Source organism: Zootoca vivipara, chromosome 1 (assembly GCF_965207765.1).
Source record: "Zootoca vivipara chromosome 1, rZooViv2.hap1.1, whole genome shotgun sequence".
NCBI lineage: Eukaryota > Metazoa > Chordata > Lepidosauria > Squamata > Lacertidae > Zootoca > Zootoca vivipara.
Genome location: NC_142582.1, coordinates 61,994,003 through 62,021,062, shown reverse-complemented (window position 1 = coordinate 62,021,062; position 27,060 = coordinate 61,994,003). Strand labels below are relative to the sequence as shown.

General features: G+C 44.7%; 2 protein-coding genes across 3 annotated transcripts in view; both read right to left on the bottom strand.

Annotated features, from left to right (window-relative positions):
• Positions 1 to 1,730, bottom strand: part of CD81 (CD81 molecule) — a 59,304-nt gene extending 57,574 nt beyond the window's left edge. The window contains exon 1 of the mRNA XM_035121009.3: positions 1,469 to 1,730. Within this exon, the coding sequence (XP_034976900.1) occupies positions 1,469 to 1,534 (66 nt within the window). The 5' untranslated portion in view covers positions 1,535 to 1,730. The remainder of the gene's footprint in view (positions 1 to 1,468) is intronic.
• A 9,620-nt stretch (positions 1,731 to 11,350) lies between these two features.
• Positions 11,351 to 27,060, bottom strand: part of TSPAN32 (tetraspanin 32) — a 38,764-nt gene continuing 23,054 nt past the window's right edge. Inside the window, exons 6-9 of one of the 2 annotated variants that reach the window (XM_035121038.3) lie at positions 23,722 to 23,823; positions 16,771 to 16,863; positions 15,863 to 15,946; positions 11,351 to 12,546 (exon numbers count right to left, since the gene is read on the bottom strand). In XM_035121038.3, coding sequence (XP_034976929.1) covers positions 12,451 to 12,546; positions 15,863 to 15,946; positions 16,771 to 16,863; positions 23,722 to 23,823 — 375 coding nt within the window. In that variant the 3' untranslated portion in view covers positions 11,351 to 12,450. Of the gene's footprint in view, positions 12,547 to 14,086; positions 15,947 to 16,770; positions 16,864 to 23,721; positions 23,824 to 27,060 lie in introns of those variants that run through there. The other variant, XM_035121019.3, reaches the window with a different exon arrangement.

Here is a 27,060-nt window from a genome sequence, read left to right as displayed (position 1 = left end):
AGAAAACTAATCTTTAAAATGTGTGGGTCCTTGGGCTCTTTAATCACATTGATGCTGGCAACTATGATGGTGGGGATATCTGCCATACAAGAGTTCAACCAAAAATATGTTTCATATGCATGCCTGGAATAAACTCCATTAGTGGCTCCCACTGACTGACAAAAAACGTTGGGAGATGTTAGGAGTCCCCAAATTAGCAACCCTGTCCCCAAGGATATCCTTTTCCTTCAGGGTTAATACTTTTCTTTTTGTAAAGTAAACAGCAACCTTCAGATTTGTACAACTCAACTTCCAACGTCTATCAAACATGGTATAAGCAGATTTGAAACCCTTCTTAGCTCAAAGCCAGAGGAACCCAAGAGAAGCCTAAATTCTTCTGAGATTTGGGGTGTGGTCGGTGCAAAATTCTGCAGCCAAGAAGGAAAGATGAGATCATGAGAGGCAGTCCGAAAGGCACTGCAAGTCATCCATTTTAAAACATCCTTATTTCACACAAATATTTTTAGTGCCTTCTCCCACACCCATGACACTTCCCCCCACCCCGGCCCCCTTTTTAAAAAAACTGCCTCAAGTTGAGAAGCATCACCGTCAGAATCCGTTATGTCCATGAGACAAATCAAATATAAGATTAGTGGGGGTTTTGAAAGCCGTTTTGGGGAACAAAAAAACAACCCAAAACTTTATAGCCCCCCCCCTCCCCCAAAATCACACAGGATGCAAGTTGTTGTAGTTGTTTCTCAAAGCTGTTTACCAGACAGGAAACTAACGCTCCCCCATTGCCCAGAAACATTTGCTAGGGTGAAATTTGCATGCACCCTCTCTCTTCCTTCCCTCAGCCCGCCCTCCCCCCCTAACTTTAAAGTTGATTGATCAACAGAACTTTAGAAGAAATGAAAGCAGCGGTTACAAAACCGCACACCAAGTCAAAACCCTGGCAAGGTTTGGTATCTGTATATTCGGCCGTTTTTTTGGGGGGGGGGGGAATGGAGGCTCTGCCCAAGAGGTGCCCGAGACCCCCAGCCCCTCTTTCCACCCCACCAGAATTGCTTCTAAAGGGGAAGCCTAGATGCTTTAACGCGGTTCCGGCGCGCGATTTCTCTCCCTCAAATACATTCTATATTATTTGACGCTTTGATTTGCTTTTGCCCAAAGGAGAGCCGCCGCCGCCTCCTCCTCCCCAAGCCCAAACATCGTGGCTGTTTACATCCCCTCGGTCCCAGCCTCACGGAGGAGGGGGGGGACCCCGACGCAGTCAGGTGGGAAGCGCTGCTCCTTCCCTCCTCGCCTAGAGCGCGCGAGGAGGAAAAGAAGATCCGCACGGGCTCCATGGCGAGGAAGCTCGCTTGTTTTTGGTGGGAATCGGGAGGGAGGCGGCGGCGCCGGCGCCACGGAAAGAGAGGTAAGCAACACACAAGCGCCCGGCTCAGCCCTCGCCACCGCCGAGACGAAGGTGGCAGAAGCGACTCACCCAGAAGACGAAATTGAAGACGAAGAGGAGGTATTTGATGCACTTGGTGCAGCCTTCCACTCCCATCGCTGCTGCTTTATGCGGGCGGCAAGGATGTGGCCTATTTTCTCGGCGCAGGAGGAGGCGGAGGAGCTGCTGCTGCTGCTGCTGCTGCTGCTGCAGATGGTGGGCTCCGCTGTTGTTTTCAGGGGCACCAGCTCGGCAGGCTGCTTCTCTCTCTCTCTGTTCCCGTTACCTCTCCCCTCCCTCCTTCTCTCCCTCTGACCCGGGCGCGCAGCCAGGTCCCTCCTCCTTCGCAGGCGCGCCGAGGACAGAAAAGCAGCGCCCCCTGCAGGCGGCTCCTCCGCCTTTCTTCATTCTACGAGACCCCCCGCCCCCCTCCACCGTCGCTGCTTCAGCCAAATGGTCACGGAGCCGCCCCCATTTCCCCGGCCCCCCCCCCCGGCGGAATCAGGCCAGACCCAAAACAGGCAGGTTTTGCAAGCCCTGGTAGGAAGAGCGATTGGCAAAACCGGGCACCCGAGGGCACACAAGCAGCAATCAACTGAGCCCTCGTCACAGGCCTGGTATTTATTAAAGCTTTATTATTCAACTTTTTTTAAAAAAATCTGGTGCCTGGAGGGGGGTGGCTTAGGGGAGAGACCTGGGGGCCAGATGTTGAGGCATTGGGTCTCCAGGGGCCCGAGCTGCTTCTCCTTTCTTCTTCCTGGGTTAATTATCCTACCCTACCAGGAATCCTGCAGCAAAAAAATGATGCCACAAGAGCCCCATTCAGGCAGGATTAAAACAGGTGTGCTAGTGATGCACCTCTTCATGTCCATTTTCATCACCCTTGTAGAAGGTGACTTTCTGCTGTTGGGAGCCTCTTGTATCCTGGAAAATGGGTAGTTTCAGCTCATTTCTAATTAATTAATACATTTATACCATACCTTTCCACCAAGGAGTTCAAAGTGGCATATGTGATTCTCCCACTTTCCATTTTATCTTCACCACAACCCTTTTATGTAGAATGGGCTGAGAGAGAGGGTACTTGGTCCTGAGGACACCCAGTAGGTTTCATGGCTGTGTGGAGATTTAAACCCTGGTCTCCCAGATCCTAATCCGGCATGCTAACCACTACACCATTATCATAACTCCTGACCTTCCAACATTAAGAGTATCAAATGTTTGGGCGTCATTCCAGAACAGGCATGGATGTGGAAAAACCATTGTATCCTTGGGAAGATCCCTGGCTTTTGCTAAGAAGATTAACAGCAGTGGTGGCAGGTGCATGTTGGGAATGGTAGGGCTGCAGACAGGGAGCCCAACAGGTGCAGCCAGTCGGTGACAGGCACAGCAGAGTAATTTAGTTTTGTTCCCATTCTCCTCCCTGAGTTCTATAAATGCAACGCTGAGACTAAGGAGGTTGGAAGTTGGAAAGTAGTACCACGCCTTATTCACCATTTCTGTTGAAATCCATGGGCCTTTAAAGTTCTTAACTTCGGCTGGCTGGCGCCCTCTGTTATGTTGGAAAAGTGCTGCTGCCAAAATCTGCTTTTTAAAAAAAATAAAAACACCCTACAAATTCTTCCCATATGTGCAATCTGCCTCTCTTCCTTGCCAGATTTAAATATTTATATCCATCTATGGTGCACCAGGCAAGTTTTTTGTAAGAAAATGATGGAGAACAGGGAGAGCAAGTACAACTCCAAGTCTTCCCTCTGAAAGTATAATTGCTGTCACAACCAACATGTGAAACTTTTCAAGCAGCTGGGAAAGGACATGGATTGGTGAAGTGCACGCCAGGGGAAGACATAATTTGCTGTGCTGAAAAATAAACAAGGGAGGGAGTCTCTGAGTGGTTGTTGAAATACTTGGATTTGGCTAAAATTAAAATAATTTGTGAGCTACCTGTGACTGCTGTTCCTGTTGGACAACAGAATGTAGAGGTTATGTATATCGGATTCATACAGGCATTCCAGATTAGCAACAAACAGACCAGTATTTCTCTATTGAGGCTATAATCTGATGAATGAAAGCTCTTATCAACATCTCTGCTGGTTTTCAGCACCAGGGAGTAGTCTTACAGGTGCATTGTACCAGGTGGAGGGGGAAAGATGGCAGCCATCTTTTTCTCTGAACAATGACCCAGGAAGGGGAGGCACATCATAGCCCACCACCACCACCACTTCCAGGGGCTTTTGAATTAAAAAGTTTTGAACAAGTCCTGGCAAGTGCTATGTTTTCTAACTGCTGCAAGCAACCAGAAACTATTGAAATGGATGAGCCAGAGAAGCCCTTGGACCACCTCATAAACAAAGGAAACTTAAGAAATGAAGTTGGAGGGAACCATGCTTTGAAAGGCTTGTAGGCAGGTGATCTAGGCGTGTCCAAGCGTGTTCTGTTGAATGTGCTCCAGGAAGGCCTATGTCCTTTTCCATCCTTATATGACATCCCCACTTAGAAGGAATGGAGGCTGGAGACATTGCGTGTCCTAAAGAGACCTACGGTAACCCTGACAGGGTGGATGAACTTCACAGAAAAGTTTGGGAGGGATGATGCCACAGAGATGGGCTCTCATCCAGAGAACCCAGTGTGAGAAACCTGTAGCCCTTCAGATGTTGGACTATAACTCCCATCATGCTTGACTATTGGCCATACCAAGTAGGGCTGGTGGGAGTTGGAGTCTAGGAACATCCTTGTTTTAATTGGACCTCTTTGTCACTGTATTCGCAGAAACCAAGTTAGAGTCTTCTACACAGTGATTGCTTCCTCATTAGTCTTCACCCTTGGAAGTCTGCTCCCTAATTACCAAAGAAAATGCATGGTGACAAGCAGCGACTGGGCCTATAATTGGGGACCAGTACTTTGCACAGGGACGCAGGTGGCGCTGTGGGTTAAACCACAGAGCCTAGGGCTTGCTGATCAGAAGGTCGGCGGTTTGAATCCCCGCGACGGGGTGAGCTCCCGTTGCTCGGTCCCAGCTCCTGCCAACCTAGCAGTTCGAAAGCACGCCAACGTGCAAGTAGATAAATAGGTACCGCTCCAGCAGGAAGGTAAACAGTGTTTCTGTGTGCTGCTCTGGTTTGCCAGAAGTGGCTTTGTCATGCTGGCCACATGACCTGGAAGCTGTACACCGGCTCCCTTGGCCAATAATGCGATATGAGCGCTGCAACCCCAGAGTCAGTCACGACTGGACCTAATGGTCAGGGGTCCCTTTACCTTTACCTTTACCTTGCACATACCCAGAGAGTCTTCTTTGGTTTCCCCTTTCACAAATGCACACATTCCAGAGCCGTTCATAGGATTGAAAATAGGGCTGAGTTGTGGTGCAGCTTCTTCCAATCTGCTTTTCTGGCTGGAAAATTCTGGACACTTTTTAAAGCATTCCTCCAAGGCAGGAACACAGACTAAGCAGAAGTTTTATATTTCTACCATATGAAGACAGAAACTGTTTATGTTTAACAGTTCAAATGCTGCTGCAGTGAAACTCACCCAGAGCGATTGTGTTAAAGGAGCCCAGATTTAAAAGCCAGCATTTAAAAAGTTAATTAGCTAAATATAGTGCAGAATTTTAATGGGACTGACCAGATTGTTTTCCCCCCCAGTGAGTTATTTTTAAACATTTCAGGTTTTGGCCCCAAACTTGCTCTTGGTTGCATGTCAACATTTTTCTTGCTGTATAGGAAAATGAGAGCAAGAAAACCAGAGACCAACAAATGAATGATGTCATACCAAGCAGAGGTGTCACTAAAAAGGGCCAACAAAGGAAACAAGCCCAGTTCCAGAGAGGATGGAGGTACAAAAGGATGGGTCTGTCCATTTCAGTTTCACAGTTTTTCAGTCTTAAGCCAGTTCACCACATTTCTGCAGCAATTTGCAATATTTCTCACAATAATTCATCAGAATTTGAGTGTATGTTTTGCCTATTAATACACATGTTTGCAAGCCATCTCTCCTAAAAGAATGTGTTTTTTATGATATTTCCATGAATAGATGCAGCTTTATGCCTATTTCTCCCTAATATTATGCATCTGTATACTTTTTGGGGGGAGCTGGAAAATTACATTGCAAAATCCAAGGAAGGGTGAATTTGAAAAGCCAGCTGTGTTTGGGTTTGCATATTACTTCAGGAAGTGCAAATGTGGTTGCTTTGCATTAAAAAGCAAACGGAACCACATTTATCCAGCCTGCTCTCAATGGAGGAGACTGCCCCATCCCCAAAGGGCAGTAGCCACCACCAGCCATCCCTGATCTGGCTCCTCAGCTATGAACAAAACAGCGTAGTCAGACACAGCCACACACTGAATCCCTCACTTACTTCAGACTTAGAAGGAGCTTCCCCTTAGCGATGTTCTGAGGGTTCATTCCACCATGTGCACTCTCTCCTACGAATTCCCATTTCACTTCAATAATTTCTACAATCATTTCTAGGACTTGAATCTCAGGTGACAGTAATGTACAGTTGTACCTTGAGTTACAGACACTTCAGGTTACAGACGCTTCAGGTTACAGGCGCTTCAGGTTACAGACTCCGCTAACCCAGAAATAGTACCTCAGGTTAAGAACTTTGCTTCAGGGTGAGAACAGAAATCGCGCAGCGGCAGCAGGAGGCCCCATTAGCTAAAGTGGCACCTCAGGTTAAGAACAGTTTCAGGTTAAGAATGGACCTTCGGAACGAATTAAGTTCTTAACCTGAGGTACCACTGTAAAGGGAAAGGACCCCTGGATGGTTAAGTCCAATCAAAGGCGACTATGGAGTTGCGGCGCTCATCTTCTCAGGCCGAGGGAATCGGCGTTTGTCCACAGACAGCTTTCCGGGTCATGTGGCCAGCATGACTAAACAGCTTCTGGTGCAATGTGACACTGATGGAAACCAGAGTACACAAAAACGCCGTTTACCTTCTTCCTACAGCGGTGCCTACATTTGCACAGGTGTGTTTTCGAACTGCTAGGTTGGCAGGAGCTGGGACAGAGTAACAGGAGCTCACCCTGTCATACAGATTCGAACTGCCGACCTTCCAATCAGCAAGTCCAAGAGGCTTGGTGGTTTAGACCAGTGTTTCCCAACCAGTGTGCCTCCAGATGTTTTGGGACTACAACTCCCATCATCCCTAGCTAGCAAGACCAGTGGTCAGGAATGATGGGAGTTGTAGTCCCAAAACATCTGGAGGCACACTGGTTGGGAAACACTGGTTTAGACCACAGCGCCATTCGCGTCCCATCTGACATTAATGGATCCTGAAGAACCCACAAACTACAAACCTGCTCCTTCAGAGGGAATGTAACCCGATCCAGAGCAGGACAAACACCATCTATTTGTTCTAGGGAACCACTCACTAACAGTGTCTCAGTCTTGTCTGGACAGAGCTTCAGTTATTGGCTCTCATCCAGTTCATCACGGAGACAACACATTGGTCTAGCACATCTACTGCAACATCTGCAGATATAAAGGGGAAGTAGAGCTATGTACCATCAGCATATGGCTGACAATGCACCCCTACACTCCAAATGACCCCAATTCAGCTATTTCATGTAGATGTTAAACAGAATGGGAGATTAAATTGAACCCTGTGGAACCCCACACTGTACAGTACTCCCCAAGTACCACCCTCTGGGTAAACCCCCCCCCCACTATCCAGTCACTGGCTAGTTCCTGCCATTTCCCCACAAGTCTTTTCAAAACATGAGCTGGGAAATTAAGCACTGGCTTTAGTCCTCATCTTTCCTGGGGCTAAAGTTCCTGGGGCTCTAAGTTGCCTTATAACACTGAAAGACGAAAGATGCTCCCAGGCACCTGAGAAACTATAGCAAAAACTTTAATTGGGAATAGTCTATTCTGAGAGATAAACGTGAGGGACGGAGACTGAGATAGCTGCCCTCGAGGACAAATCAAATTAACAAGATGAGACCTGAAGAAAATGCAAATGTTTCTGCCTCCAGTGCACAGTTCTTAATAGATGCTGAGTGCGAATGCAATACATAATCTAAATATGCATCAGAACATGAATGCTTGGTCAAGCTGCAACTCCCTTATGGTGTTTTTGCTTCATATGATGTAAAATAAGAATAGTAAACCAGGGTAGAAGAAAGAAGAAAATGAAGAAAACACCCGTTGTGGAGTAGTCAAGCTGTCAGATATCAGCCCCTTTTTGCTGTTTAAAGAAAAACTATAATAATGAAATGTTACATTGGGTTCAAGACAGGTTAGGACCAAATCTCAAAAATCGTTTGGAGAAAAGAAACAAAGTACAACAACAGAACATGTTTGACTTTGCTTCTAATCTAATGGAAAATCAGCACTGGGTTTGTTCGCGACTGGACTTAACTGTCAGGGGTCCTTTACCTTTACCTAGGATAAAGAACAGCAGAGAAGCCATTTAGAAAGGGCAGTGGGGCCAACTCTTGGACTTCAGACCAGACCACATGTGATCGCCTCTCCCCCAGAGCTCTTAAAATACATTGCCCTTTGCAATTTGATCTTGCATATATTGAAGAGCAGGTTTTTGAACTTTGCTTTGAATCTTGTCCCACCTCCATAATAGAAACATGGAATGGTTTTTCTGCTTCAGGGATGGAGCAACTATAGACCAGGTATAGACAAACTCAGCCCTCCGGATGTTTTGGGACTACAACTCCCATCATCCCTGACCACTGGTCCTGTTAGCCAGGGATGATGGGAGTTGTAGTCACAAAACATCTGGAGGGCCGAGTTTGCCTATGCCTGCTGTAGACGTCCAGGTGTTGTTGGACTGCAACTCCCACCATCCCAAGCCAGCATTCCCAGTTGTCAGAGATATTGGGAGCTGTAGTCCAGGCATCCCCAAACTTCGGCCCTCCAGATGTTTTGGACTACAATTCCCACCATCCCTGACCACTGGTCCTCTTAGCTAGGGATCATGGGAGTTGTAGGCCAAAACATCTGGAGGGCCGCAGTTTGGGGATGCCTGCCATAGTCCATCAACATCTGTTTAAAAGGTTGGGGGGGGCAATAAAAAGACTTTCAAAATATCCAAAGTGCCGCCATAAAAATAGAGGGCAACTGTATACCAGGACTTATTGAAAGAAGGAAGGAAGCAACAAATTCAGTAGCAGTAAATCAGATACTTATTTGTATACTGTATCATTAGAAATGTAACAGTAAATAAGGAATATCTATTTATTTACTTACTAAATTTGTATACTGCCCCATACCCATAGGTCTCAGGGCAGTTCACAACACAAAGTTACAATATAAAAGCACAAAATGCATAATAAAAATAATCAGAACAATTAACAATACAAATGTATGCAAACTAATAAAAATTGCACTCCCCAACAAAAGCCCCTAAACAATCCCCCAGCCCACAAATACAAAAATCCAAATTAATATATAACAAATCCAAATACAAAAATCCACATTAACACATAGCACTTTAAAACAATTTAAAACAACCTCATCCCCCAAATAAAACAAACACCACCCAAGTTAAAACCTCACCCCCATTGTTTTAAGGAGCCTGTGGCCCTCCCGATGTTGAGGGTCTCCATTGCTCATCAGCCCCCAAAAGTATGGCCAGTGGTCAGGGATGATGGGAGATGGAGTCAAGTAGCAGCAGGTGGACCAAAAGTTCCCTATCCCTACTGTAAATAACTGGCTGGCATAATGACATTATGGGTTCTCATCTGGTTTACTGACTCACCATCAACATGTGGACTGAAATGGCTAATAGTTTCCTTTCTCTGAACAATTTGTGCTTATTAGTTACAAGACAGTCCCGGCCAAGTTCACAGGCTCTGCCAATGAAACCATGCTCCATAGCAGGAGTCTCAAATTATGTTCTTCTGAAACTGGCACCAACTGGGATCATGGTGCTACTTTCTCATCTCTCCCCTCTTTTGCCCATTTCATCTCAGTGCTTGTGTTCTTCCATAAACCTGTGGGGAAAGGGGAAGGACAAGGCCAGAGTTGTAGGGAAAGGGTGAACACCACTTGCCTTTGAGCCAAACTAGGTTACCTGTGAGTTCTGCATAGGGCTCAGCTGGGATATCATTTGCCCTTTGTGCCTCTGCCAGAGCCATTGCCAGCTGTGCAAATGTCTTCTCGGCACAGGAAGATTTACTGCCTAGCACACATCATGCTAATACCTCGGCAACTCTAACAGCACCGCCTGCATACATAAGGGAGAGAAAGAAGGGCACTTTAATTTCATTTTCCTTGAAGCAGCCGGCAATCACGTGGCCTCCCATCTGGCCTTTGGGATAACAAATATTAGCAACGGTAGCCAAGAGCTAGTTTTCTTAGCGCATGCCCTTTCAGAAGCCTTGTCTATGTTTAAAACTTTTTCCATGCTGGTTAATTCTGTACTGTTTGTAAGTGACTGCAGCTACTGGGAGCAATTGTAGGAACAGCACCTGACTCCGTCCTACCCAGTGTTGAAAAGAGGCACAGAGGAGGTAGAACAGTTTCTTCCTTCCTCACAGTACACTGTCCTTTCTGTGTAATTGAGCTGCAGCCCTTGGATATAGCATCTCACATTCTTTCCATTATATTTTGCATGAGTGTTAAAAAACAAACAAACGAGGTCCAGTTGTTCTGATACATAACCAAGTGGGGAATGAGCTCATAGGTTGAGTGCCTGTACCCAGTGCACCCCAGCTTTGATCCCAGATAGATTTGGGAAGGCCAGTTAGGGTCAACCTGTGGCCATCGGATGTTGATAGATGCCAGCTCCCATCAGCTTCAGATAGCATGGGCAATGGTCAAGGATGATGGAAGTTGTAGTCCAACAACATTTGGAGAGTCACAGGTTCCCACCTCTGGGATACACAGTACTGATGAATCAATGGTCTGAAACGGTATGAGGCAGTTTTATATGTTCTTAAAATGATGGCTCCTGACTCGATGAAGTTATTAATTTGTTAAAGTGTAAAAGGGTGTTGCTGAAGGCCCGTGCAGGGTCAGGACCATGGTCAGCAGGGAATAGTACTCTTGACACTACCATCCCCTGCATTGCGTGTGCCTTCGGACCATATTTAAGACTCACAATATCAGAATCAATGTGTTTTAGGGAAATAACATTGCTTTTCTGTCCGGCCTTTACTGGATGTTACTCTTTAAATCAGAACAGAAAAGCACAAATGACTTTTGCGTCAATGCAAAATGAAATGGTAACATGCTCCTACCAAGTACTAGGGCTGGGCGATATCTGGTTTTCAATATCATGATAGATCACCAGCTAAATATCACGATATCTCATGATATATATCTGTGGCGGCGGAGGGCCCTGCTGGGCCTGCCTGTGACAGCAAAGCATCGCACCATCCCACCCCGTGGTGTGGGAGGGTGTGCTGCGCTTCCCGCAGTAGCAGCGGGCCTTGCCGGGCCTCCCCGCAGCGGCAGAGGGCAGGGCTGTCTCAAGCAGGTCGGGCGCCCTGGCACTGAGATCGCTCCAGCGCCCCCGCCCTCGCAGCGTGCAGCACGGCTTCCATGCGGCTTTGCCGTGCAGCACCCCCCCTGCTGGCCCGGCGCCCCCGGGACTGCACCTAGAGCCGGGCCTGGCAGAAGGTCCCACTGCACCTCCCCACAGTGGAGGAAGGTGTGGCGTGTTTCCCCGCAGCAGCTGAGGGCCTTGATGAGGCTCCCTGTGGTGGTGGAGGGCCTTAGAATGTAAGGAAGTAGTAGATTTACTAAAAAATATTGAATAAACTTCCATATAATATATTTGCAACTAATTTTAAGAGTAGTTAAATGATTTACTAGTCAAGTTTCCCACTCAGAGGTCTAAGTGGAATCTGTGCATGCATAAATCCCACTCAGTTCAACTAAACTTACTGTAACTTACTGTAACTTATTGTAGTATCTAGAACAAAACAACAGAGTTTTATGGCTAGGTAGGATATATGAGAACAGAATACATCTACTTAACCAAATTCATTTTATTTACAGGAATTCAGAGTAATATAAAAGGAATGACTTTGGTATTAAATCAAAAGAATAAAAGCATATTCCTAGTTTGTGCTGTTCTCATTCTAGAGCTTAACTGGAGGCACAGGGTATTACAACTTGCATAGTTACCATTTAAGATCTACATTTCCAAACAGCATAGCCAGCTAAAGTTAGTTATGATTAATATTGCAATCCTATACACAGTTAACCAGGAGCAATTTGTACTGAAATTAATGGGAATTGGGCTGAGCTGTAAATTCCATTGGCCACAACTGAACTTAAGTTACTCATCATGACTAAGTAAAGTAAATCATGGAAATAAATCACGTTACATTCAGTGGAGCTTACTCTTCAGTGACCGTGTTTAGGATTCCAGCTTTACTCATCATGACTAAATTTGGGTGGGGTGCAGCATAGGCCTAATAGAACTTAAGAGCACCCATTTCTGTATTTTCACAATTGTGCATGTGTGTTAAACAAATGGGTTCTTCCCTATTTAGAGCATCTTCATGTATTCAAACCAAGAAAGCTTACAGAAATATGCAAATAGGGTCTGATTCATGTTCAGAAACGGCTATAAAACTGCTTAAAATAATAATGTAAAGCAAGCTGCAGTTTTCTCTCTCTCCTGAGCCTTAAAATATTCTTACTGGTTATTGAACCAAGTAATTTCCATTTCCTTGAGTTTACTTTTCACTGGGGTGTGTTGTTCTGTTTTGACTAGCTATTTTGGGGGCTCTAAATGATGGCTTTCAGTTGGCAAACACACTTGTGGCTGGGCAAGTCCTTCGTTCCTGGTTTATACCCTGCCTCCATGTTTCCCCTCAGCGTTGTGTGTTTCTGCTGCCTGGTCATCACTTTAGTCAGTCTTTGTTGACAGATGCTGCAGCTGTCTTGGTTGCATCATGGGAGTTCACAGTCACATCCGGGATGGCACATTTTTGTGTGTGTTAGTGGGGGATTGATTAGGACCGCCCAGCATCCACCCACAGTTGTGGCACAAATTCCAGTTTCTCAGAGTCTCCAACAGTCTTGCTCTTTTCCTCTGGTGGTGCAGAAATCTAAAGCCAAATTCCTATTGCTTTGGCAGCGTGTATTTGCCCTTCCGATCCAAACTCTTCTTAAAGTGGATGGCGTACCAGAGGAACAAAGTTAAGCTCATCCCATAAACCTAGGGTAGGTAAATAAATGAAAGGCAATTAAAAACATTGTAGTTGCTTAAAGTAAATTAATTCATTAATTATAATGGGTTGTGTCCAACAGTTACATTTGTCCAAGGATTTCCACTTGGGCAGTGGAAGTTCCCCTCCCTCTCTTCTCTCTGTACCCTACCCAAACCTGCTCTGGAGGTTTCGGGGGAAATCCAGGACAAATTTGGGGGTGGGGTGCATGGAGGGAGGAGGAGGAGAAGTAGTTCCATTGCAGAAGTTGAGTGGAACAACTTGACTAGACACCTTTTATTTCTCTACTGCTTTTCTACAGGTTCAAAGCAATTTCTATCAAAGCAATAAAAATACAATACAATACAATCTATAAATAATATGGGACCACCATATAAGTCACACTATAACAGCCACCATGTAACAGTCAAAGAAACGAGATGGTCTTTAGTAAAAAAGGTGTACAAGGAAAAATAACCCATTAGAAAAGTCAGCTGAGAGGAAGTTTCCTTCACTTCTTCCAGGTTGTGGTTCCACAGTTTCAGAGTAATCATCAAAGTAGCTTTTGTTGTTGTTCAAATTTACTGCCAACTTGGCACAGACAATAACAGCTGCTTGCTACAACTCATCTAGCAAGTGAACTTGTATGGGAAGACTCAGTCCTTATGAGCACAGAAACACTGATCCTTGGGGTTGAAATCACATCCTCCTGGCAAAAACCAGTCATCTGCAAATCACTGCCACTCACTAGAAATCTGTTTCTAAAGGAGGGAAGCAGAGAAAACACTTCACCCAAAAAAGAGTGAACACAGGTTTTCATGTGCCAATTTATGCACATTTAAAATTAACTATGATCATGTAAATAAAAATGCAGTTCTGTGTTAAAAGATGACCTATGTGCTTACGTAAGACTCAGCTAAATGTAAAGGTACCCGTGACCATTAGGTCCAGTCGCGGACGACTCTGGGGTTACGTGCTCATCTCACTCTTAAGGCTGAAGGAGCCGGTGTACAGCTTCCGGGTCATGTGGCCAGCATGACCAAGCCGCTTCTGGCAAACCAGAGCAGCGCACAGAAACACCGTTTACCTTAGCGCTGGAGTGGTTCCTATTAATCTACTTGCACTTCGTGCTTTCGAACTGCTAGGTGGGCAGGAACTGGGACTGAACAACGGGAGCTCACCCTGTCGCGGGGATTCGAACTGCTGACCTTCTGATTGGCAAGCCCTAGGCTCTGTGGTTTAGACCACAGCACGACCCGCGTCCCCCCAAGACTCAGCTACCTATACAGCTGCAAATAAAACATTTTGAATGTGTTGTAAAGTGCAATATACAATTGTGACACTAGATGGCGATGGTGAGCTATAGCCAATTCAATGCATTTTTCAAAAAGATTTTTCAAAAAGCATTTCTTGGTCTGTAAGGTGCTACTGGACAATTTTTTATTTATTTTGACTGCATCAGACCAACACGGCTACCTACCTGAATCTAGAATCATTTCTACAACATTTTTAACGTGTGTTGATTCTACTGCAGTCTGCTTTCTTGGTGATAATTTTGAAAAAGTAACTTCAAGACTCCTGCTCTCCCTTCTTTTATCTTTAAATTGGACTTAGATTGGACATCCATTTAAGTAGAGGACTATAAAGCAGGACTTACAGGCAATTTTGGTGTGATCCCCATGCTGAGTTTCAGATTGCTCTCCTTATTAACTCCCATTGCATAGGAATTTAATAGTAACCCAACTAGGAACATAGGAAGCCGAGTTTATCCTACATCAGACCATTGGCCCATTTAGCTCAGTGCACTGCTACACTGGCTGGCAGCAGCTTTCCAGGGTTTTAGACAGATGTGCCTCCCTGGGATATGGCAATGGTTGAACCTAGAACCTCATTGCTACGCAGATGCTCCCCAATTGAGCTGTGGCCCTTCCCCACTCTGATATATGGGTTTGCTACCATCCTATCTAGTTTGCCCCTGCACCAAGTTAATGCAAAATGAAATGTTGCATTAACTTGGAAGCAAGCCATTGATTGCATGCCACTTGTTGCAACGCACCTCACACCAATAAAGTGCACTGGACTGCAGTCTCCATAGACCCCCTGACCTTAAATCAAGGCACGATTTTCATAAAACATGGCTCAACCAATAGTTCAATTTATAATTATGCTGCTACATGGCTTGAACTTCTCTATGCCATAAAGTGATGGCCTATATACCAAAGTTGAAACTCACCTGGAATGGGGCATGCATCAATATGTGGGGAAGCATGGCGTTTGTAAATAGGGGTGCAAGATTTACTGTCTGGTCGGTACTATGCAAGTTTACTCAGAAGTAAATCACACAGAATTCAGTAGGATTCATTTCCATGGAGGAAAAGCTCACCTGGTGGGGCTGCCAGCGACTTCCACGGCCTGTTGCCCAGGAACGTACCGTCTGTTTTTTATTCAGTATTTACAGAGAGAGGCTTTAGAACCTAGCCTCTTGGATAATGGCATGGTCCCAAGTGAATCTCCACCCCCCTTTTCTACTTCCTCATTCATCAATCTCAACGTCTCCTACGGGTGCTGATGAGTGCCCTCTGCCTTTGAGCTCTTTGCTCTCCTACTTTCAAAGCTCGCCGGGTTCTGGGAGGAGCAGTCTGGAATGCTGTCGCCCCCGCTGGTGCTTCTTCCGCCTCCTCTCCCATTATTTCCCATCTTTCCCCCTCATCTTCCTCTGAGCTGTGACTTCCCTCAAACCCCTGTTGTAAATCTAAACTGTCTTCCTCTCCTCTGGAGGGGTCAGGCTGGGGAGGCAGTCTCCACCATTCCTCCTCTGTCCAGTCCCTGACAGGCAGAGCTGAGCTGCAGTAACAGCCTCCTGGTAGGGCTGTCACTGCCACTTACCAGGGGGGTAGAGATTCTGGCAAGGACGGAGATGCATGGGCACACCAGCAGGAGCCCTGGATGGGATACACCAGTGTGTGCCCACACAGCACCCACCTTGCTCCTCCCCCTCCAGGTAGACACTCCTCCCAGGTAATAAGTGCCCATATACATACATTCATAAAGCATGAAAACACGGTTGATAATGAAACCTAAACACAGGTACCGATACCTTATTTCCAGTGAAGCAACTGGAAGGTTTATACTAAGGGTTAGGTGCCCAACCAAAAACTAAGCTCTTTTGGTCCCTGTGACGTATTAGAAAAGGGTGGGGTTTTTTGGCGAGGCAGAATGCTGCCACTTCTGCAGAATTATGCTGCCACCCATAAAGCTAGATTTGCACTTCTGCTTCTGTTGATTAAGGGGGGAAACAGGAGGATACCAGAGAACACAAATATTTACCATGAAGAAAATTGTAATGGTCATCAGGACAGAGACAAAAGTCATATGTTTTTTCAGGAAGTTTTGGATCTCTTCTAGGCAATCCTGAAATATGAGAGAAAATAGCTTAGAGAACAATATAATAAATGAAGGCTGTACGCCTATGTATACTTACTTGGGAGTAAGCACCATTGAAACACAGTGGGATTTACTTCTGAATAAAAAGTTAAAGAGGATCAGGTTCCGTATTTCCCTCCCCAACTCCTCACAGGTTTGGAGGAAGCATGCCACCAAACTGCTTGAGACCAAGAGTGGGATTAGGACTTCTTGTCTTGCTTGTGGTCTTCCCAGAGGCATTGTCTTGGCAACAGTGGAAGTTAGGCTGCTGAACTAGATGGCCTGTTTGGTCTGTTCAGATGGAGAGTGGTATCATCCAGCAGGGCTCTGACATTCTCACAAAATTAGTGCTCTGCCTTCCAATAATTCCTCTCAAAATACTCATACCAGCCAGTGTGGTTTTATGGTTAGATTGGAATCTGGGAAGCCAGGGCTCCAAGTTTCTACTCAGCTATGAAGCTCCTTGAGTGACCTTGGACCTCAGCCTACCTTACCTCAGAGGGTTGTTGTGAGGATAAAATGTGAAGGAGGAGAGCCATATACAGCATGTTTTGTTCCTTGGAGCAAAGGTGAGATATAAATGTAGATGCAGTAGCAGTAGTTTTAAACAACAACAACAACAACTGTTTCATAGAACTGAAAGTGTCCTGAACTATCATCTTGTTTAACTTCTAGCTCAGATGATGTTAGGAAACATCTTGGTGCCAGACTGACAAGGCCAGTTTTGCTAATACCCCAGCTGGGTGAGAATTGCTTCGCAAGAACCTGAACTGACTGTACTGCAGAGCTTCCCAGCCTCACATATCATTTACCTTTTCTGTCGTTCCCAGAGTTTCTGATTGGCACATCTCTTTTTCAATCCTGCTTGCTTCTCCAAAGGGTGGCTTTTTCCCACAACAGAGAAACTGAAAGAAAGGGGGAAACACCACTCATATCATTGCTTTTCTTTTCCAAACAAAACCCTTACAGAGGAGTTTTGATTGTTGTCTGTTGGTTTGTTACTGGTAAATTGCTTTGCCTCCTCAGCCTTAAACACTACATTATTATAACTGCAGTGGTTGATATAACAGCTGGCCATCAGACTGAGGATTAAAGATAGGGGGGAGTATCCAACTAACTTGTTCCATTGGTGCAGCAGAACTCCCTTCCCCTGCTTTTCTCCCTTAGCAAGCGCCACACCCACTCTTAATCTGTGCCAGAGATTTAGGGGACCCATGGGGGGGGGGAGGAAGTTCTCTTGCACAAGTGGAATCCTTAAGTTGATGGAGGGACTTGGCTGTTTGCCACCCATGGTTTCCATTCATGATATTATGTGGTCAAATGCTTCTGCTTTGCTTCTCACTTGCATCTTTTATAAGTTTGATACTGCATTTCAAAATTTGCCACTTGTTTTGTTCCCAGTGACAAACCACTCAGTCCTTCACTCCTCACCAGTAATTTCCTTTATTTCTTGGCACGTCCTGCATTTTCCATGCAATACAACCAATGATAAAAACATAAAGGGACCCCTGACCATTAGGTCCAGTCGTGACCGACTCTGGGGTTGCGGCTCATCTCGCGTTATTGGCCGAGGGAGCCGGCGTACAGCTTCCAGGTCATGTGGCCAGCATGACAAAGCCGCTTCTGGTGAACCAGAGCAGTGCACAGAAACACCATTTACCTTCCCACTATAGCGGTTCCTATTTATCTACTTGCATTTTGACATGCTTTCGAACTGCTAGGTTGGCAGGAGCTGGGACCGAGCAACGGGAGCTCACCCCGTCACAGGGATTTGAACTGCCGACCTTCTGATCGGTAAAGCCCTAGGCTCAGTGGTTTAACCCACAGCGCCACCCGCATCCCTGCTCACCACCCGCGAGCAACCAATGATACAATGGAACAAAAAAATTGTGCATTTATTTAGAGGCATAGCTGCAAGCGGTGTGGGAATATGGGAGAGGGCCTGGTTCATATGATGCACAATTCAACACTGTGCAAACAGATGAATCCTGATGCAGGTTCTGTGATGTTGTGCCTGGCAAATACTTAAAACATTTTGTGGAAGTATAAATCTTGTGCAACAAGGTGATGCTGTTACTGGACTGCACAGCGATGCATGATGTAAGCCTCACGGACCCTCCTTGCCTGCCACTTTGTGGCACAAATTGGGAAGTACAAGTACACCATGCATCCCTGGCTGGATTGCATTGTGTATATCCATATTATACAAGTATGAATTTTATAACAAATAAAGGTAAACGTTCCCTTTAGGTCCAGCCATAAAGTGGTAGTTGACACATGACTTCCATAGAAGTCCCATCAAAACCTTTTGGGATAGTGAAAAGATGGTCATCTAGGTGGCTTTTTTAATTGCCCCAGTCCAGGTTCCTCACAATTGGTGCCCCTGTTTATGTGGGATGGAACACTGGGGCAGACAAGTCACAACAGTTCCTAGAGTGTCCACTAACAGGAACTCACCTGGAGGGACATCTGACTACAGGTCAGTTCCTGTTCCCTCAGACATGCAAATGAGTTGGATTAGACAAAAGCCCTAGCCTGCAATCACTCTCTCTCTTAGCTACTTCCTCCCTCGATGAGGACACATCTCCAGAGAATCTCTAGTTAGCATGGTTCTCACTCTAGGCCTGCAGCCAAGAGTGAGACCAAATGGAGTCTTACTTTACTAAGTAGTCTCTAGATATATATATACTTGTAACTTTTCTAAGCAAGCCTGCCTTTCTGAGATTATGCTGTAACTCAGGATGAAACTGTAAGTAAACTCTATCTTATTTTATAAACACTGTGTTGTGTATTTCTTTTAAGAGGGACAAAGGGGACCTTTGCCAGGAAGTGTAATATTGAACTATAAAGTGTACTATTGTTATAGAGATTCTAGCGAATCTAACGCACATGCTTTGCTGCGCACAAAAGGGGAATGTCACTCTGCTAATATTGGAAGCTTGCTAACACAAGCTTGGATAGGATCTATCTAATAATATATCCTAATCCACATCCCTAACATTCCCATAAAGGGTTATTACGGCCCAGGACTGCGTATTTTTGTGTATTTTTGAAGGATTGCTTTGGATTGTGATTTTGAACTGAGTAGGATTTTTTTCAGTTAGAACTTCCTGGTAAGCACATGGTCTATTGTTCTCCAGTGTGCCTAGGGGATTAGCTACCCCTCCCCTCCCTCAGAGTTTACAGCACTGAGAACTCAGAGGCAGTGAAGATTATTTTGCATTTTGAGATATTTTTAGAGATTTTGATTTTGGAATTTTTGGCAAATTTTTGAATTTTGAGAAATTTTTAGAATTTTGAGATTCCAAGATGGCTTTTGCAGATTTTGATAGTGGAGTTAAGCCAGGATTCATGGCTCTAGATGATGACAATTATGTATTTTGGAAACAACGCCTGATAGCATTTTTAGATGCAAGGAATGTTTTGGATGCCATTGAAAAACCTATGCCTACTGGCACAACAGCAGAGGATTTAGCCAAGATAGCAAATTGGAAACGCATGAACAGCGAGGCCAGATACATAATTTTGAGGGGACTTCGCAACAGGCATCTAACATCAGTTAATAGCAAAGATGATGCAGCTAAAATCTTAAAAGATATTGAGCGCAGGTATGGAGCATCTACTAAGAACTCCTACAGGAATTTGATGAGCAAATTAACTGCGCTGAGGATGAATTCAAGAGAAGAATTCACTGACCATATCAGCAAATTTAGTGAAATTGTTCAGAGGATTGATCTTACTACTAAAGCCATTGATGAAGAAACAAAGGTTTCATTTTTGATAGCATCTCTAGGACCAAGCTTCAGTTCATTCAAGAGTTGCATGGATCACAAAAAGGACCTGACTTTTGAAGAACTGATTGATCATTTGAGAGAGGAATGCAGAGATTACCTTGATTCTTCAGAAAGGAATACAGGGAGAAAGGACACTAATTATGCTTCCAAGCATTTTCAAAGGTCCAGACAAACGCCAAAGGAAATAATTTGCTTTAACTGCAATTTAAAAGGGCACATGGCGAAGGAATGCCGGGCACCTAGGAATAAATCCCGCCCCTTTCCACCAAAAGGCGAAAAGAAGGGGGGTCGTGGGCGTGCAATGATATTGCAAGAAAGAAATGTAGCTTTCCAGAGCTGTGAAGGAAAGCGCAATAAGTGGCTTCTGGACAGTGCAGCAAGCAGCCATTTCTGTTATAAAAGGGAATATTTCAATGAAATAGACAATAATAAACAGTCTGAGATTGAAATTGCTGATGGAAATGTTATAAAGTCAATAGGTGCAGGATCTTTGAACTTGAATTTCAAAGTGAACAATGAGTCTTTTGATACTACAGTGAGTAATGTTAAGTATGCACCAAAGCTGTCTAAAGCTGGCACAGAATGAGAAGTTCCTAGCACGCTCAAAGCACATTGGGGTCAGGTACCACTACGTTCGCCAGATGATACAAGATGGACTTGTCGAACTGTCGTACTGCTGCACATCGGAGATGACAGCAGACATCCTAACAAAACCCCTGCCAAGACAGAGTTTCCAGAACCTGCGTGTCAAGCTGGGACTCTTGGGTGGTTGAATAAAGTTGCTTATGTTTTGTTTTGTATGTAATGAATGTTGTGAATTGCCTGAGAAGGGGTTTGTGGGATGGAACACTGGGGCAGACAAGTCACAACAGTTCCTAGAGTGTCCACTAACAGGAACTCACCTGGAGGGACATCTGACTACAGGTCAGTTCCTGTTCCCTCAGACATGCAAATGAGTTGGATTAGACAAAAGCCCTAGCCTGCAATCACTCTCTCTCTTAGCTACTTCCTCCCTCGATGAGGACACATCTCCAGAGAATCTCTAGTTAGCATGGTTCTCACTCTAGGCCTGCAGCCAAGAGTGAGACCAAATGGAGTCTTACTTTACTAAGTAGTCTCTAGATATATATATACTTGTAACTTTTCTAAGCAAGCCTGCCTTTCTGAGATTATGCTGTAACTCAGGATGAAACTGTAAGTAAACTCTATCTTATTTTATAAACACTGTGTTGTGTATTTCTTTTAAGAGGGACAAAGGGGACCTTTGCCAGGAAGTGTAATATTGAACTATGAAGTGTAATATTGTTATAGAGATTCTAGCGAATCTAACGCACATGCTTTGCTGCGCACAAAAGGGGAATGTCACTCTGCTAATATTGGAAGCTTGCTAACACAAGCTTGGATAGGATCTATCTAATAATATATCCTAATCCACATCCCTAACATTCCCATAGTTTATACCTAATTTTCTGTACTAAAGATGACGTGTCTGAGAATATCAACGCCTTCCTTAAATCACCTAAGGTAATGCTTTATTAATCTGGCAGTGGTTTTGCGTTGATGGCATACATTATTTTGGGCATGAAGGACCATAGTTTAAAAAGCAGCTTGTTTCATCAGCTAGGGAGCTGCTAGGGTGCCCAGATGCAGGCAGTTCAGGTTCCTCTGGGAATTCCAAAGGCACATCTTATGATATCATAGCATAGGCAGAGTGCTGAAATTCCCTCTTCTACAAGACTCCACTGAACCTTGACTTGCATGGCATTTGGCCACAGCAAAAACGGTGGTGGTCAAAAACAAAACAAAACAAAGAAAAAGCAAAACATAAAGGTCCCGGCTAGGTGCCTGGTGATTCTCTTTTGGGCACAAAAACATGTTCTTTATAGTTTCTTTACAGCATGGCCATTGTGTCTGGTTGATCAGTTTTGGCTCAAGAAGAAAGCAAAGCCTGGCTTCTGCTGCCTTTTTTTTTACAGAATAGGTCAGGGCTGCGGCTGCAGTCTTGTACACACACACACACCAGTTAGGCAAGGACAGTGCTTCCTTGACTCCCCCCTTCCCAAGTCTTCACCCAATAACTGGTAGCAGAGATGCAGAGTAGATTTGTAGACATTGTTGGGAACATTTTTTTTAACGCCGCACCCCCCCCCCCGCACCCCATCATTAGAAACACAAGATGTGGGTTTGAATTCTGCATGCTGGAAAATGTAAGGTTAATGTAGGAAAAAGAAAGGAGGAGTCCATATAGTAAAAGAGCACATGTTGATTTCCCCCTATGGCTCCAATTAGATCTTTATCAAAAACAGCTCCCACAGTGCAAAGAATCTGGAATTTTCTTTAGTCAGCTATCTGGAGAGGAGAAGCATACCTCTCTCCCTCTCCCTCTCTCCCACAAACATTCCCTCAAAGCTGCTCTCTCTCCTGCACTCATCCACAAAGCTGCTATTTCCTTGGTGTTCCTTGCTCCTTGCTCAAGGAACAGTGGGGCTTTCCGAGTTGCTCCCTGCTGCAAAGTCCCACCCGCTCATGGAATGCCCTTCTCTTACTCTGCTACTCTTCTCAGGGCAGTTTCATTGGTGCAGCATTCTCGTCTCCACTTTGGGAATCTGTCAGCCAGACAGCATAAGCAGCAGTATAAGGAAGAATAGGAATTCAAGTGCTGTAGCACCATATATTTAAAGCACATCCCCATTGCCCCTCACAGAGCTGCAGTTCCCAGCACTCTCAACCAACTACAGTCACCACATTTGTATTCCTTCCTTCCTTCTTATTATTTGCATGGGGTGTTGGGGGGTATGTGCTTTAAAGGTGGCTGAGGGCCAAACTAGACGGGGGTAGTTTGGCATAAGATAGCTGGGCTTTGGTTTTAACCAATAGCTGGCATGGGATGGTATGGAGGAAGCACAAAACTGGGACTGTGGCCTGGTGAGAGGTAGGCTTTAACCCTTTGGCTCCACCGATGGGAGATTTCCTCCCACTGTGAATATCAGCTGCAAGGGCTATTTGTGTGATTCCGATCAGGACTGCAACTGGGCCAGAGAATTCAAGCCCTCCTTCTCTCCAAGCTACAATCCCAGTTCCAGCATCTCCCTCCCATGCCAGCTATTTGTTAAATGAAAAATGAAAAACAGCTGTGCAAAACCAGACAGTGGGATGAATGTCGCATCTCATATGGTCCAGAGCAGGCCCAAGTGAGGAGATTTTACTGCTTGAAGCAAAGGATAAGATGGTGGCCCATCCACTATTCCATATACAGAAGTCAACTGGATTGGCAGTTGATTTTTGCTTCAACACTAGCAATAGGATAATATCTTCAGCTACGGAGAACAGGCAAGCTTAGTGGCTTCAGGACAGGCCATCTAGCAAACAAAAAGGGAAATGAGTGATGGTTCCAGGAGAAGCAGCCAGGGGGTGGCCACTGCTCCCCCAGCACCTGCTACCTGATGCTATTGCCTCATTCTTGCTAGTGGTTGGACCAGCAAAAGCAAATTGCCTTTGAGTCAGTTATGTGAGTTAGTTAGGCTGTTTCAAACTTGGGAACAGATATGGGGCATAATACAACGAAGCTAAAACGTGCTATGTCATGATTGCTTACACGATATCAGTGTAGCCATCCAAGGAAAAAATTCAGCAATTCACCAGGACCTTTGATGCTTACCACAATGGTGTGTGTGTGTGTGTTTCCCCCTCATTGGTCTTGCCAACTGCTAATCCGTTTCTCCAGGTAAGTCATTGGGAAGAACTAAATAGCCTGTGCTCCAGTCAGGGATGTAGTGTTATCCGCAAAGGCCTGGGATGGGGACTGCACGCACCCCCCCCCCTGCAAGGATGGAGCATGCCACCCCAGCCCTCATTGCTGCCTGGTGGGGGCAGGGTGTGGAGGGTGAAGAGCACCAGATTCTAAATCCTAGAAACTGGTTTCTGTGGAACGGCCCCTAGAGTATAGACCAAAATGTGCAAGCAGATCACCGTTTTGTGGATGGCATGTAGCTCCTGTCTCCTGGTGTTGGAAGAGTTGCTTCTCACATCTTCATACACGATGTCATACGCATCCATCATGGCATCTTCAGCCTACAGGAATGACATGCCCATAAGAAGAATTTCTACATGCCAGCCATCCTATAAGGAACAATCTCATAAACAGACAGTGGTGCTGGGTTTGCTGTAACTGTTTGCGAGTGCAAAAAAGGTGCACAATATAACACAGGGTACAGAATTCAGTTTCCTGAGAATCAGGGTTGTTTTTCCTTTGAAAAAAGTCTACTTTCAAGTCCTTGTGGGCTATGAAAGAAATGTTTAGAAGTGTGTGGACAGCTAAAATCTCAGAAATCTGATGATGATGATAATAATAATAATTTATTTATACCCCGCCCATCTGGCTGGGTTTCCCCAGCCACTCTGGGTGGCTTACAACAAAAGAGTAAAAATACATTAAAACATCAGCCATTAAAATTTTCCCTAGCCTGAGAGGTGATTGAATAAGGACCCAAGTTGCTGGGAGTAGGACTTTGTTGCTCATTTGCCCCACACCATGACTAGCAGTCCTGAGCACATTATGCAACCAAGTCAGAGAAAACTGTTCAATTATGCAAACTTGCTTAATTTTCATAATAATAATAATAATAATGCAGAATTCAGCTTTTCTTTGGATAGTGTTTGGGTTGACTAGGTATAGAACTGCAATGCATTTAGTTCAAAGTGCAAGTAGCCCTGCTCTTGAAACTGGATGAGAACACTGCAATGAATATTTACAGATTTATTTATTTGTTTAAAATGTTTCAAAGGCTAATGATACCACCCTGAGCAAATTTGCCAATCGTACACTGCTGATTTAGGATTCAACGCATGAATGACAATCTACCAGTGCAAAACAAATATGCGCCCAAGTACATAAATCTACAAGATTGATTCAGAAATGAAAAGAGCAGGAATTAATTTGGCTTTGTTGCAACAGGGAACTCACAGAAACCTCCAAACATATTTCAGTAATGGTTAAAGCTTCGGTTCTCACCACAAACTCTGTGGGAAGCATAAATGGCTTCTCACCATTATGCAGAACAGACACTGCTTGTTCTTCTGAAATTTTGAGTCTAAATGTCTCCAAGAAGTAAGCCAAGTGCCTGGAGATTAGTGTTTGATTATGGGGATTATGCCTTTGCCAGAGAAGACACTTCCCATGTTCCTGTTTGCTAAGCCCATCTTCTGCACTGCCATGCCAAGTGGCAAAAATAAGTTCATTACACATTCAACTAGATATAGTATTTAGGGGAGTGGTAATATTCTCACCACTTGTTGGGATGTGATATACAACCAGGTCAATGATGGCCAAAGATCCTCTGTTTTCACCCCCATTAAGTAGCAAATCAAATCCTAAATGTTTTCAGAAGAATGTAAAGCACTGGAGTTTCTGGGAAATTTGAATCATTGTGTAGCAATCAGAGAAAGACAATTGATCTTGGCTTTATCAGGGAGTTGGGTAGGTTCCATTTCTTTTATTCCTTTACCCTTCCCTTTTCTTTGCTATTGATTTGTGCAGGCCTCAAGACAAATTGTAGCTTTTCAGAACAGAAAACTCAATAATGCAGGGAACAGAACTGAGGGAAGCAATAAGAATGTTAAGTGAGACATTCACTGAAACCACATGAAAAGTTTCTCCTCATTTCAGCTGCTTTCTTACCTCAACCCCAACCCTGGATTTCTTATCCAGACATTAAGGATCTCTGATTTAGAAAATCAGATTGAAAAAGCATGCCACATATTTATTGCACTCCATAGATTTACCACATAGCATTATAAGGTTAAAGGTAAAGGGACCCCTGACCATTAGGTTCAGTCGCGGACGACTCTGGGGTTGTGGTGCTCATCTCGCGTTATTGGCCGAGGGAGCCGGCGTACAGCTTCCAGGTCATGTGGCCAGCATGACAAAGCCGCTTCTGGCGAACAAGAGCAGCGCACGGAAACACTGTTTATCTTTCTGCTGTAGCGGTACCTATTTATCTACTTGCACTTTGACGTGCTTTTGAGCTGCTAGGTTGGCAGGAGCTGGGACTGAGCAACGGGAGCTCACCCCGTCGCGGGGATTCGAACTGTCAACCTTCTGATCAGCAAGCCCTAGGCTCTGTGGTTTAACCCACAGCGCCACCTGCGTCCCTCTATTATAAGGTTAGGCATGTACTAAAATTTCATTCTAGTATTAGTTTTCATGTGCCATGATTAGGGATGGGCAAATGTGTAAATTTTTGTTTCTCTCAGTTTCTATTTTTTCCAGTCATAAGTTCAGCTCTTCACATTTCCACATCAGTTTGCATTTTAAAAATGTCTTTATGAACATTCACCAACAATCTGGTGCGAATTCTTCCTCATATATCCATGTGCCTATGCATTTCCACCATTTTTTGCAAAGCAATTTCTCTAGACAGAGCACGTTTTGTATGTTCTTTTACACTTTACCTCAGTACATGCATTTTTGTACACATAACATGGTTGGAGAACTGCACTGCAAAATTCAGAGTAATGTGAATTTTGAAGCGTAGCTGTCTTTTGGTTCTCATATTCTCACAGGAAGTATGGACTAAGCAAGTTCACCTTAAATGTAAAGTGAACTTGAATTTATCCCCCATGCTTATTCACATTAAAGGGTTTCAAAATGAGCCAAAAGGGAATAAAAATAGGATCTGGGGAACCATTTCGTTGCCAGCCTGTCTTTTTGTAGCCGTGGCTTCATAATGGCGATGTTGGAGTAAAGCAAAATTTCCTCAGCATGTGTGTTGCTTCCCACAACTGCGTGAGCAAACAGCTGACAACTGCATTCCCACCGACTGATCTGTTGGTCCTGACATGTGGTGTACCTATAATCTTTCCAGGGCGAAACATGAGGTTATAGGCAATATAATCAGTAGCACAGCAAGCATTGTTAGAAACACAGGGAAATTAGCCACATGTGTTCATAAAAGGTCAGATGGAGAATGAGGCAAAAAAACAAAAACCAGCTGCAATAAAAATGGTTGCCTCTGGAACTGTTCTATTACTATGTCTGCAGATCAGTTGGGGCCTTGAGATAGGGAGCTGGGAGCAAACCCTTTGCACCTTCACTGATTCCTCACCCTAAATCTTTTGCCTGAAGCTGCTGTTAGTTGTGAGATAGGAAAATGTGGAGGGTACAAAAATTATGCTCATGTATTTTACTCATCACAGATAATAGCTGCTTCTCAGGGCGTTCATAGTTAAGAAAACAGTGTGAGTTTGGGAGGGGGGGTTCTCTCCCCTCTCCCTCGGCTATAATATTAACCAGATTTTCCTTCTTCCATG